The sequence below is a fragment of the Mastacembelus armatus genome, chromosome 3, assembly GCF_900324485.2.
Source record: "Mastacembelus armatus chromosome 3, fMasArm1.2, whole genome shotgun sequence".
NCBI classification, from domain to species: Eukaryota; Metazoa; Chordata; class Actinopteri; order Synbranchiformes; family Mastacembelidae; genus Mastacembelus; species Mastacembelus armatus.
The window spans coordinates 5,201,622-5,214,658 of record NC_046635.1 but is presented as its reverse complement, the minus strand read 5'-3'; the positions used below and the strand labels follow the sequence as shown (position 1 = coordinate 5,214,658).

The following is a 13,037-nucleotide window of genomic DNA, read 5'->3' as shown; positions in this document are numbered from 1 at the left end:
ACCTGTCCCTGTTTCTCACACCTTGCAAGCATCACCTCAGATATCACTCAAAACCCAGCAGATGTGAACTGCGAGCCCACTTCAACACAGGAACATGAGAAATAGATATTTAATATTCAAAAGAGCACAACTCCACACATTTTATTCTGCTCCTACTCAGAATATCTGTAGTGTTTACACTTTGACAAAAATGAAATATGTAATAATATGCATTTGGATTATATGTATGTGTGTGTGATATCATAGCACAGGCTGCATTCCCTGAGTGCGTGCCGCTGTCTAGGCCTGTCTGCATACCCTGTGTCCATAGTGGTGTGAATGTGTATGTGATCTGAGTGTCACTGTGCCAAAGAGAGTAACTGAGGCCTGGTTGTGGAGCAATTCCTGCCAACAGGCCAAGTGACGGGGGTTAGAGACTATGCTCAGAGCCGTCATATGCAGGCCTAAAGGACACAAAATAATGAGCAAAACTAGGAGAGAGATGCAGTCATTACATATAGAGGGAAATACATTGCTGCAAATGAGCAAACTATCAATCGGTGCTGATGAAACAGTGGGATCCCTGAGATTTCAACTCAACAGATTTTAATGGAAGCACACCTTTAGCACTTATATATTTCAAAAGTACAGTGTAGTAAGTATTTCTATATCTAATCTTTCACTTTATCCCGGTTCCCTCACCAATCCTTTGGATTGGTTATATGCACTATGACTCTGACCCCTGTTATGCAGTTTTGAGGATCAATGAGAAAAATCCAACTTTCAAATCTCACAGCACAAATTTGCCTCAATCTCGTAATGAAAAGCGGCATCTGAAAACTATACAGGAACACGTGCGGAGGGTTAAAGGGAAATCCAGCATTTTGTATTGGATATTCATAAAATTGGGAGAAAGAGATATGTAACGCTGTAAGAATGCTGGATCCTACATTTCCCATAATGAAATAGTGCTTCTAATTAGACCTCCACTGCCTCCTAAATGTCTGCATCATTCACACCACACCATCAGGATTATTTTTCCGAACTGTCTCCAGAACTATAAAAAAATTATACATATTTCACATACTCTGTAGTACAATACATGAAGAGTAAATTGAATGTATTTACCACCAGTGTATGTAAATTAATTACAGATAAAAGACCAATCTGTGAGAAGCTAAACACTTTCTCTAATATTCACCTTCAAGGTATTTCTGTCCTTATCCAGATTACCCTGAAATCCCTGTAAGACCTGGACAAGCCTAAGCTATAAAAGGCTCTGGAGCAGCCCCTTACTAGAACCTCTTCTATTTCCTTTGCTCAAGCTGTCTTCCACACCACTGTCACCATACTGTGGCCCCATGTGTTAAAGTGCTTTACTGTTCCTTCTTATTTAAACAGACAAAAGAACACTTACCATATGTCTTTATACCTTTCTTTTACTGCATCTCCCTACTGTTAATCCTCTAACCGGTTCCAGTGGCATATTTGCTAGCCATCAGGGTGAGCCAGTTGTTGATCATGCCTGTGTAGTTTGCATTCTCCTTCCTTTCTTAGCTCATTACAGGTAGGGCTAAAGGCCAATAATGCAACAAGACAGGCTAAAAGAGCTTGGGAAGTCAAAGTGGGACACAGCTTGCTCCAGTGACACTACAGTATACTGTAATCTTACTGGGAACCTTTCCATTGCAGTTAGTCCCTCCCTCTACCCAGTTCAGCCAAATACATGACAACACGACAAGCTGAGTACAAACAAGCTACACAAGAAGACTGCCTGGCCTGAATAACAGATCATTAGTCTACAGTAAGTTTGTTGCCAGAGCCATACCAAGCTGTACAATTTTAACTGCCTCTCCAGTTGTGGGGCTTGAAGAGAGGATTAGAATTTGCAATACACCCTCTGCGGCCTCACCACCCCTGCTCTATCTGAATCTCGGTGTGGCTCCACCTCTCCACAACAACTTAGATCTTTTTGAAATTATCAAAAGCAGTTCTCTGGGGCTCTTCAGATGGCGGCGAGAGCATGAGATAATCACCACACTCCCCTCCTCTTCACCTACTAAAACAGGATCACTGATGTCATCGTTGCATGAAGGATCAGTGAGTGACACTCACTGCAGCACCAGGCCTGGGCTTGGCACACAAACTATACTTGAAACACACACAACCATTGAATGGAAGAAGGGGATCTGATGGCAGAAAGGCTTTTCATTTGTAAACACACAGACATGAATCCCAGACTTTTTTGCAAGATACCACTAAATTATATTATAAATTATTCTTATTCTATTACCTCATCATTATCTTACATTAACTGAACTTACTACATATATGTAAGCAGAAAAAAATTGAACAACCAATGGTGAAATTTAATCTGAATTCTACTGAATACTCAGAAATTGGATATAGATTTCCTTATTTGGAAAAATTTAATAGTTGATTTAAAATTGCCTGAAACCCTACAAACTGTTAAAATAAAACTTTTGAAATGACATCCTGAAAATGTCAAATCTAAATCACAGAAATTCAACAGGCAGGTTTTAAAGTGAAAAATGTGCTACACTGTCAATTCAGCGTAAAGCTGATACATTTCACAATGCGGTATATGATTGCTTTTAAGATCCATTCAGCCCTTTCTGCTTCCATGCTAACCCCGACAATTACTGCTTCTAATGTACATTTTCCTACTCATTTTGCAACGTGTTCTGTTTTGAACCTATCTCACCCTACCTTTTTGTAAATTTTAAAATACAAACTGTATTATCTCAAACCTAACTTCTAATTAAGCACTGAAGAAGAGGACATTAAAGTAACAAGATGTGTTTTTAAGGGAGTATTTCCTGGAAAAGGCCTACAATTTTCCTGTGGGTCTTAGATGATTGACAGTTAAGTAGAGAGTAATGTTGTGCAGCTCTTATAAGCAAACTCAACATGTATACACAAAAATCAACAACCTAAATAACCCCCAACCAAATTTAAGGCTTTATGTTTACCACCGATAACTCATGGAAGCTGTTTTGGACACAAAGTCCTCAGCAAACGTATAAAAGGCATATATGTTTAACATTTCCAGCAATAACGTGACAAACAAGCACTTAAATACCGTACCTACATTGCATTATAACGCTGAATAACATATCATAAAGCTACACTCAGCTACTCGAACTGACGCCCTGTGAGGAATGTAATCAGGCAGGTGCAACAGGTCCAATAAACAATGCAGGTGGTTATGACAGACATGCAAGAATTTTTCAACAACAGTTTCACTACTAAACAAGTGCGTCATTCGTAGTTTTGCTTTTCATGAGCAAATTATTTTTAATGGGTACTGTACTCTCATAGTTTCTATTGAAACAATTCCTGCGTTCCTAAGTCTGCCATTATGCTGCTCCACATATCTCATCACATTCAGTGTGTGAAAGCTCTAATCTGCTTGGTACAAACAGGACCTATGGAGAAGCCTCAAATATAATTAATGTGAATTATTTTTTAAGCAGTTGTTTTGAAACCTTCAAAAACATGTTGAAACATTTTGAGACCAATATGCAGACCTTTGACAGAACTAATGTGTCATCTAACTTTAGCCAGCTTCAAGTCAAAGCCAAAAAACACAGAGCATAAAAATTAACTGCCACAGTAAAATCATGCCAAAGATGCTTTCGTTGACATCCAGTTAAAATTAGAGACTAAACTTGACAGAAGTAAACTATATCTTACATTTTCACTGATTAAAATTAACCAGACTATATTGGACAGATTCAACTTGACTTATGGCTCTCAGTGAGGAAAAGGCTACGCCGTGATATATCAAAGGTCCCTGAATGTTGTAGGGCAGTGGTTGCATGTATATAGGTAGATTTGAATTTCTAAGGAGAACATGTCAACTTGGTGAAGCCAAGCATTGCAGACAGGCTCACTTCCTGTTTCTGTAGCAAAGCTGCACAATTCATTTGCATGTCATGGCCAAATGGTTTGGAATAGTACAATTATGTTACAGTTAGGTGTCCTGATGATATATTGTTTTAAATTTGCTGAAATCTGATATTTGGAGGAGTCAAATTTGTCAAAAAGGTCTCCTTGTAAACACACACCTCACACCACAAAATCAAAATGTGCCATCTGTGCTCATGCCCATATATCTGTAAGGGCCAAGTCATCTGAGGGCATAAAGCAAAAGGCAGAACATACTCCAGAGAGTTCGGTGTCACAGCTTTGCCCATTAAAACAAGGAAGGAGACAAGCGACGCTGCCCTGATGTGGTGTTCAGCAGGTGAATGATCGTGTTGCATTTTTTCTCCCCACTTCAGTCCAGTGTGGCGCTTCTCTGCTCAGCACTTCCTTAGTGAAGAAAGGCAGTGAAAGGCAGTAAGAAGTCAAAGACTTATTTTAAAATTGTTTTAGATCATCTTTGAAAATTTCCACTGAAATACCCTTGAGGCTCATTAATACTAAATCTACCAGTTTTTGGTATTCTGTAAATCCTGCTCCAGGAAAAGTCTAACCCTAACCCTAAACCTCAACATACTCTGCTGTACTCAAACTTTTAGTCTGGCTGTAAGGACAGTGGTGTGATGAAGCATGAACATGGCCAAAGTACTCCAGTAACCAGATGCTGTTAACATGGCTGTTAGTAATGTTAACATGGCATGTTGTGTAGAGTTGCAGAGGTCCATAATCGACATATAAGGTTCTCTTCAGGGGAGATTAAAACCAAACCCATGTACACTGACACTGTGACATTATGCAAAAGAGATGAATTCTTCCTTTGGAGGAACAATGATGGCTTGTCCACCATCCCACGTGGTGTATTTTTACCTCTGGGATATTCAGAAGTCTTAGTATAACACATGTATACATGACATCCCTGTGTGTGAAAGGTGCATTTGTGTATGTGTATGTGTATGTGTGTGTATATATATATATATATATATATATAAATATGACTAAAACAGCAAATACCTGTGATGCTTGTTTTTTGTGTTTTTTCAGACTGTTTAGAAGATAATGGATTAGCATAAGTTAGATTCACAAGCCTAGCTTACTGATGGGAATCTTAAAGCCAAAACTAACACATATAAAAATTCTTTCATGCTCTACAATATCTCAGTTAAATTCTGTGAATTGGGTACATGAGTACCCAATTTCAAATAGTTTTCAATAACTTTATTCATAATTTAACTTATTCTAACTCCTTTAGCTCATGTGTTTTGTGCTGTGTTTAGTATCTTCTGTTTTGCTGCCATGCAACTAATTGCCCTTAGGGGACAAATAAGGTGAGTGAGAGATCAATGCTCTCCTCCACTTGAACAATGGTTGCAAGACACTCCAACTGTCAACAAACAAAAGAAAATTCAGAAGAACTGCATACCTAGCAGGCCTTTGACACAGGCCTGCTTTCTATGAATTATCATATCCTTGTCCACTTTAACACTCATTCTCACACTGGCATTTTCCAGTCAGCACTAAAAGTCTAGATGAATGAAGCAGGATGCTACATTTGAAACACACATCGGTAGGATGACACCACGACCCCTGCAGTAGCTAACAGTTTAGAAAACCCAGAAATTGCAACACAGCTGAGGAGGAGCTTAAAAGGCCACCAGTGGACCTGGGCCCACTCACGTCTACATTCCTGTGAGCTTCTGAAACAGAGCAGAGTGCTGCTGCAAAGTAAACACTTGTAGTGCCTTGTTTTGGGAGAATACTATTTCCATAATCTCTTGAAACTATCACATGCTGACCTTATGATACAAAATTCTTAACCTGGAGGGGGAGCAGAACAAGCTTTGAATGTGGCCTTATTTGTTAAGACTATTTCAAAAACAATGGGAGGTTCTGTTTCATAAGTCCATGCACCCAACTGACACCTCATAAGTGTGCAAGCTCTCCGAGATGAAGAGACCCACTGTATCTACAATCAAGGTGACAAAGGGATTTATTATGTTCCCATAATTTGATTCCTTCACAGGATTAACGTTCCTACTATCAGCAGTGGATGACTGGTGACACTACATCAACGATTGGAGCTGCTTAATGCTCAGAAATAAACCATCTAAATAAAAAAATGTGTAAATACACCAGTGGCATATGGGACGCACAATTCCTGGACATATCCTCGTGTAAACAAAACAACTTTCAGGGACTGTAGGACTGTCAATATATCAATCAGTGGACTGTGGGCCCCATCTTGTTTCCTCTCAACTCCTGCTCATGTGCCAGTGCAGATAAATGACATGGCAAAAAAAAAAAAAGACCCCCTTACTCTCCAGCAGACAGGAAGGGAAACACAGAGTCACACTGCAGCTGACAGTTTGTTTAAATAAAACATAAAGAACAGCTAAAATCATATTTAAAGGCTGTATTCAAGTACTTTGGGAAGTTTTTTTTTTTTTTTTTAATATCAGTCAACCTAAAAGTAGGACAAAAAAAGATCATATTTTCAGTCTTAAAAGGCATAGTGAGTCAATTTGGGGAATATCCTTATTCACATAGTTGACAAGAGGTAGACTATTCCTTGGCTGGAACCAGTGACATCTTGGCCAAAAAATAACTAGTTTATCTTTTTTTTTTTTACAAATCAACCCAAGATGTAAGGTGTTAACTAGTGAACCTTAGAGATACTGGTCAGTAGATTCTGTTATCTTTGGATAGAGGCTGGGCAGCCATTTCTTCATGTCTTTATGCTAAGCTAATAAGCTACGAAAGCAAGGTACCTATTTACTGTATAGACATGAGTGGTGATTTTTTTTTTTTTAAACTGTGAGGAAGAAGGACAGGCATATAAGCAAAATGTCAGACTATTTCCTTAACGTATGTTGGTGATTTGGGTGGAGGTTTTTGTCCAAAGTGTCTTACAGCACCAAAACCTTGCCCCAGTGGGAATCAAATTGCTGACACACACACAAAATGCCCACTATCACAGTGTGCCAGGGGTTAGTGCCAGGCTCTGGCTAAAAAAAGACCACTGTACATAAACACATGACACCCTTGATAGACATAGATAAGCATAGCCCATCACTTGATCCAATCAGCAGCTGTAAAGACAAAGATGACAGCAGAGCCATTGAAGTCAAGTGAACGTTAGCATTTCTGTGGGTGCACGGAGGGAAATTGCTCCTATTGTGTCTTAAAACATATATGTGATTATGACAAACAGCTGTCAGCTCAACTGAGATAACTGGACGGTAATATCTAAGAACAAAGGCCTTTAAAGACCAAGAGAAGGGGAACAGCACAGAAGGTTTGACAGTCAAGCGAAATAAAGTGAAAGAGTGGGAGAAAGAAAAAGAGCCAATATCAGTCTTCCTCTCTCAGCCAGCAGAAAAAAGCACAGTGGATTAATTCATCACCATACTAAGCCTTTGCCCTCCTCTGGAATAAATTACCCAATGACTCTCAACTTAGACTAAACACACACACACACACACACACACACACACACACACACACACACACACACACACACACACAACTGACCAGAGAGCACACATGAAAACAGTGGGAGAGAAAACTGACAAATGAAGAGAGGCTGCTCAGGTCAGCAGTGTATCATATCTTTCTACAGATCCTTTAACATAAGTAAGATGTATCACATGAGGTGTTTGATTCAGAGACTTTAAGTTCTGTGTTGTGAGACAGCAACAGTTAAGTATTTCCAACTGAGGCTTCAGTTTCGAAAAGCAGCCCTGTGTGCCTTCTCACTTCTGAGGATGGGAGGGTTTAATAGGGGAAGTCTGAGGTACGGCTTAGTGATTCCACCACTATTGTTAATACATGCAGACATTGGAATCAGACAGGAAGCAAGATTGTGTTGCTCTCCATATAGTTATAGCCTTAGCACCATTTATTGACCTTTTCCACTTTTAGTAAGAGGTAATATTAAAACAGATTCCACATTTGCTGTTCAGGAGGGAGAGCTACTTGATTTCTGTGAGTAGGGGCAATCAGACTGGAAAAGTCAAGGCCAGATAAATGGTGTTGTGTTTGGCTGAGTCCTTTCTCTGTCTGTTTGGCCCTATATACATGCACACACACAAACAGAAACACACACACACACACACACACACACAGACACACACACAAAATGCCCACTATCACAGGACCTTGTACTTGAGCCTTATCATCACCAGAGCAGGCCAGATGGTAACGTATCCTTGACAAAGACACACATCACACTCCCAAACTTCTAATGAATCTTTCTCACAGTGTAGACGCCTGCACATGTCCTCTCTCTATCACTGTGTCTCTCTCACCAAGTATTTAAACAGAATATACAGAGAACCGTCACCCATTTTTAACATTTGCTTCATTCAGTTTTGTGATATGCTCGTCTTGTGCACTTCACTGTAGTTACTGTTGTGTTGATGTTCGTAATTATTATTATCCTTTAGGGGATGAATGTGTGTGCTCCCTTCAGACTCATGACACAAGCCAAACATACACACAGACGTGACACATATACTTTCCGTTTTCTGCCAAATATTTTATTGTCAATTGGCCTAAAAATATAGAAAAATCATAATTTTCTAGTATCCTAAAGCCCAGTGTGACATCTTCAAATAGCTTATTTTGTCCAACAGTACAATTCATGAAGATATTCCATTTACAATGAAAAAGAAAAGCAGCAAATCCTCACATTTAAAAAGGAATATTAGAGGATTTTTGCCATTATTGCCTAAAATATTGCTATGAGCTATCAAAATTGCCAATTCACTTTCTGTCATTCAAGGCGTACTTTATGCTGACTACTATTTGGATGTGGTGCAGCTCTACTATTTGAAAATGAAATGTAAAAAATAGCTGCTTTTTGCAATGACAACATGTTGCAAAAGGCCTGATTAAATCTAGAAGGTGCACACACACCATTCCAGAAGAATCAATGGCCATTATTGATCGCTTATACAGTGAAGAAATCAGACAAGCCACAACAAGCAACAGCGGCAGGTATCACTGAGCCATGAATCCATCAGGGCAAGTCCAGTGAGATCGCTTTTCTACACATTATAAAAATGTAACTTGGCCACTGACTGGTAACACTCAATGACACTTCACACAGCAGAAAGATTAACCATTTCCAGTTGAAGGAGTTGTGCATACCATTGATCTAACTCAATCAAGGGGCCAAGACACAGTGGGTGACTTGACATGAGGGCATCTGTCACACCATCTTCTCACTGTGTCCTGCAGTGTCATTTGGCTGCAAAATTCAGTTTGACAGAGGCCCTCAAATAGCCTGTGGTCTGTCAGACAAATGCACACAGTCATGAAAACATACACTGACACAGTGCACTACTAAACTCACATGATCACAGTTGTACACCTGCAGATGTACAGTACAACCTCCCTTTTGTCAGTGTTGCACTACTTGAGCCTTCAAAATCAGTATTTTTCATTTGGCGAAAAAAATAAATCAGCATTGTTTAATTACAGACTTTTCCACAAACTGAATTCATGCTTTGTCAACACATGAAAAACAGAATCTTCACTTGTTGGTTTGCTGCAAAAAACACATCTTTCTCACTTCCTAAGACACATCTGCCTGTTAATCTGAACAACCGTGATATGTGTGAATGTGTATCCTCTCACACGACATGTAAATGCCAAATAATAAAAATAATTACAACTTGAAACACCTATTTAGTCCCTGCATACAAGCAGCACATTTTGTTATTCTCTGCTACTGAAATTATTTGTGGTCCAATACACAAATGGGACTGGGGTTTCTGTGTGTGTGATGATGTAACAGAAAGTTTTTGATATTAAGTCACTCTAACCTTTTCAATACCTATTCATACCTCCCATTCACACATCCATGTCCATAGTTAAACGTTTAAATTACTTGTCTACTTACATGCACCCACAAGACTTCCCAGTGAAAAGGATAACTGGTAGAAAGATGAATTGGAGACTGTATGAACCGAGAAACAACCACATCTAACGAGATGTCAGCACTTCATGCTGAGGTTTTGATGCTATAAAGAGCATTTCTCCAGCTGCAAGATTTTGCACATCATGTACATGTAAAGCAACTAAATACAATCATTTGCTTCATCCTGACAAAAACTACAGAGAAAAACACCTCAGGTTAGTGTAGAGGCCTGTGACCCTATGACCTTCCACTGAGTTTGCTTATATCTAGTCTAGTTCCTCTAAATTAAAAAAGCAGTAAAATCATGTCAATAAAAGAATCCAATTTGTATCTAAAAACTATATCAAACTGTATTTGTATAAAAACAATTGCAACACTGGGGCCGTGGATGCTCTACCATAAGACTAGACTGTGTGGTATGTTTTCTAGAATCCATAATATTGCTGATAAATGAAATATGATTGATTGTTTTGGAGTCCTGGCTGTATTGCAAACTGGCCCTAAATCATTACTGCAGGGATTGAAAAGTTCTTTAAATCTAAATTACATGCAACACACACGCACGCACACACACACGCGCACACACACACGCGCACACACACACGCGCACACACACACGCGCACACACACACGCGCACACACACACGCGCACACACACACACACACACACACACACACACACACACACACACACACACTTAGTCCCTGTGTGTGTAAAAGTAAGGAATATGTAGGTTCTCTCACCTTACAGCTCTGGGGTTTTAGGGGTAGTCCCGAGGCAGGATTTCCTTGATGCTGAGTGGTATTAGTCTGCTGGGGTGAGTGGGAATCCTCGGAGTCTTTTCCACTGTGGTAGACCACCCTATCAGAGATATGAATACTTGAAGCACAGCCCATGCTTCAACCCCACTTCAGCCTTTTTTTTTTTTTCTTTTTGCGCAAGTGCTCTTTACTTTGAGGCTACCAGAGTGTCATTTGCCTTCTCTTTTTGTATTTTTAGCGTCCACTCTTCCTCCTATGGTTTTGTTTTTTAAAGTACATATAAATATGTGCATGTGTATCATCTAGGCCACAGCAAAGCCGGTTCTCCAATTGCTCCAACACAAGGCATGAGTAATATATCTTTTTACACCCCCCACCCCCAAAACACACACACACACACACACACACACACAGACACACACACACACCTCCTCCCTCCCTCCCCCCGACCAGGAAGCTGATTTCCTCCCTCTGTTTTTCACATGAAGTTAATTGGAGGTCTTTAATCAAATCAGCTGTCTGATCCTTGAAAACTTGGATTGCGTCTTTCTTCAGCTGGGCTGCTCAGAGCTCCATGGACGAATTTATACCTCACTCCTGCTGCTCTTCTTCGTACCAAATCACCATTTTCTCATTTTTCCTTAACTTCAGTGTTATCAAAAAGGCCTAAAAAAACAAAAAACAAAAAAAAAAAACTGCATACACACACTTTCTCACACACACACGCACACGCACACGCACACAGCATGCAGTCCCTCCGCCAGCTTCATGCAATAGTTGTATCCATGTCCGCGTCCAATGTTTCATGTATATCCGTCCTCCCCCACACCGGAGCCATCAAAAATGATGCTTCCCCCCCACCACCACCACCACCACCTCTCTCTCTCTCTCTCTCTCTCTCTTCAACAATGTGGTTGCCCACTTCAGCTCAAGACATGGGCCATGAACCGGTTCTCACGACACTTTGCTCCGGTCCTGAGCCGTCCATCATCAACAGGCTGAAATATTCAGTGTAATTCTGGCCGGTCGCTCCGATGCCAAACACCCTGCGCACAACATAACGCCGTGTAGTCCGACGGAACACTCCATCTATCACCAATTTAGGAAGAGAGGAGATCTTAGTGGATGGCTTGTGGTCTCCATTCAGGCATCCGCTGGCCGGTTGAGGATGATCCGCCTGATATAAGAGGTCCAAACCCGGGTGCAGCAGGCTACAGTGTCACCAGGCTCCACGGCTCTGTCTCATTGTACAGAGAAAAGATGTAGAGGCTGTCAGACTGTAGCGTGTGGAGGTACCACCTCTAGAGAATGCAATCGCTGGAGAGACACTCAGAGGAAAAAAAAAAGAAAAAAAATCTTTAAAAAAAGAAAAACCAAGACCGCGCCGAGTCCACAAGTTTCGGATCTGGAATCGCGGACGGCTGACGAGGGCGGAGGTAAGGCAGAAATCGAGCTACATAATGCTGATTTTGTGTTTGTCTTTTCTCTGCCTTTTCTGGCGTTTGCCCTTCCAATTCTTCAGCACTGCTTGACAGCGGCACATCCAATAAAAGCACCCGCAAGGATTGACCTACAGCCTCTACTGACGTTAATGCAAATGAGCTGCGCGCAGCTAATCGGCGACGCGCTCGGCGCAGCTGGGTGGTCCCTGGTTTTCCGTGGGAACTTTGAAAGCAGGAAAACAAGGCCTGCAGACCGATACGGAGGTGGCTGCACGTAGTCTGATCGTTTTCTGCAAATAGTTCATGCAAAACGAGTGAACTCTGTTTTTTTTTCGGTGAGTTTTTCATTGCAAAATAAATAGTTTAGTTCAAGGCGCGAGACTTGAACTAAACTATTGAATATGTCTTTGGAATACAATACATATTCATATAAAGTCATTTTAATTTGAAAAAGTTAAACATACATTAATAGGCAATTGAAACTAATTAATGTACTATGGAATTAGATTGCTTATTTATTTATTTTGTATGTATTGTGACAGTGTTTATATTTACCCATGTTTCTCTACAGGCTTTTAGCAGCCTCAGCATCTGTCACTGTACCCTATTTCTTCAACTATCCAAATAATATAATGTGATTGACATTAGGATGTGAGCATCTTAATTCAAGACATATAACATCCCTGCAAACAAATCTAAATCACAATATCAGAAGAGTCTAAATATTTTAGTCTGTGTGAGAAAGTCTATAGTCATTGTGATGCAGTAGTTCATCGGTGCATTAGTTTTTCACCAAATGTTCAACTAAATCTAAATAAACCTTTAAGCTTCCACCACTGTGTCCTCATGTTTGACACATGTTTGCCAAGCTTAATACATTGAAGCTGGCTGTAAAAAGCAAACAAACAAAAAACAAGCAAACAAAACATTGGGAAGCAGTTGTAGCTGAGGAAACGAATTAAAAATGGATTTTAGCTCTTTGTTTA

General features: G+C 40.2%; 1 protein-coding gene across 4 annotated transcripts in view; it reads right to left on the bottom strand.

The window, feature by feature from the left end:
* The window catches only part of pde8a (phosphodiesterase 8A), a 39,885-nt gene extending 28,451 nt beyond the window's left edge, over positions 1–11,434 (bottom strand). Inside the window, exons 1-2 of one of the 4 annotated variants that reach the window (XM_026319762.1) lie at positions 10,592–10,696; positions 9,830–9,971 (exon numbers count right to left, since the gene is read on the bottom strand). Coding sequence is in view for 3 of the 4 variants with exons in the window: in XM_026319764.2 (XP_026175549.1) it covers positions 10,592–10,744 (153 nt within the window). In the remaining variant the exon portion in view is untranslated. Of the gene's footprint in view, positions 1–1,396; positions 1,670–9,829; positions 9,972–10,591 lie in introns of those variants that run through there. The other 3 variants (XM_026319764.2, XM_026319758.2, XM_026319760.1) reach the window with 3 other exon arrangements.
* Between the last annotated feature and the right edge of the window lie 1,603 nt (positions 11,435–13,037).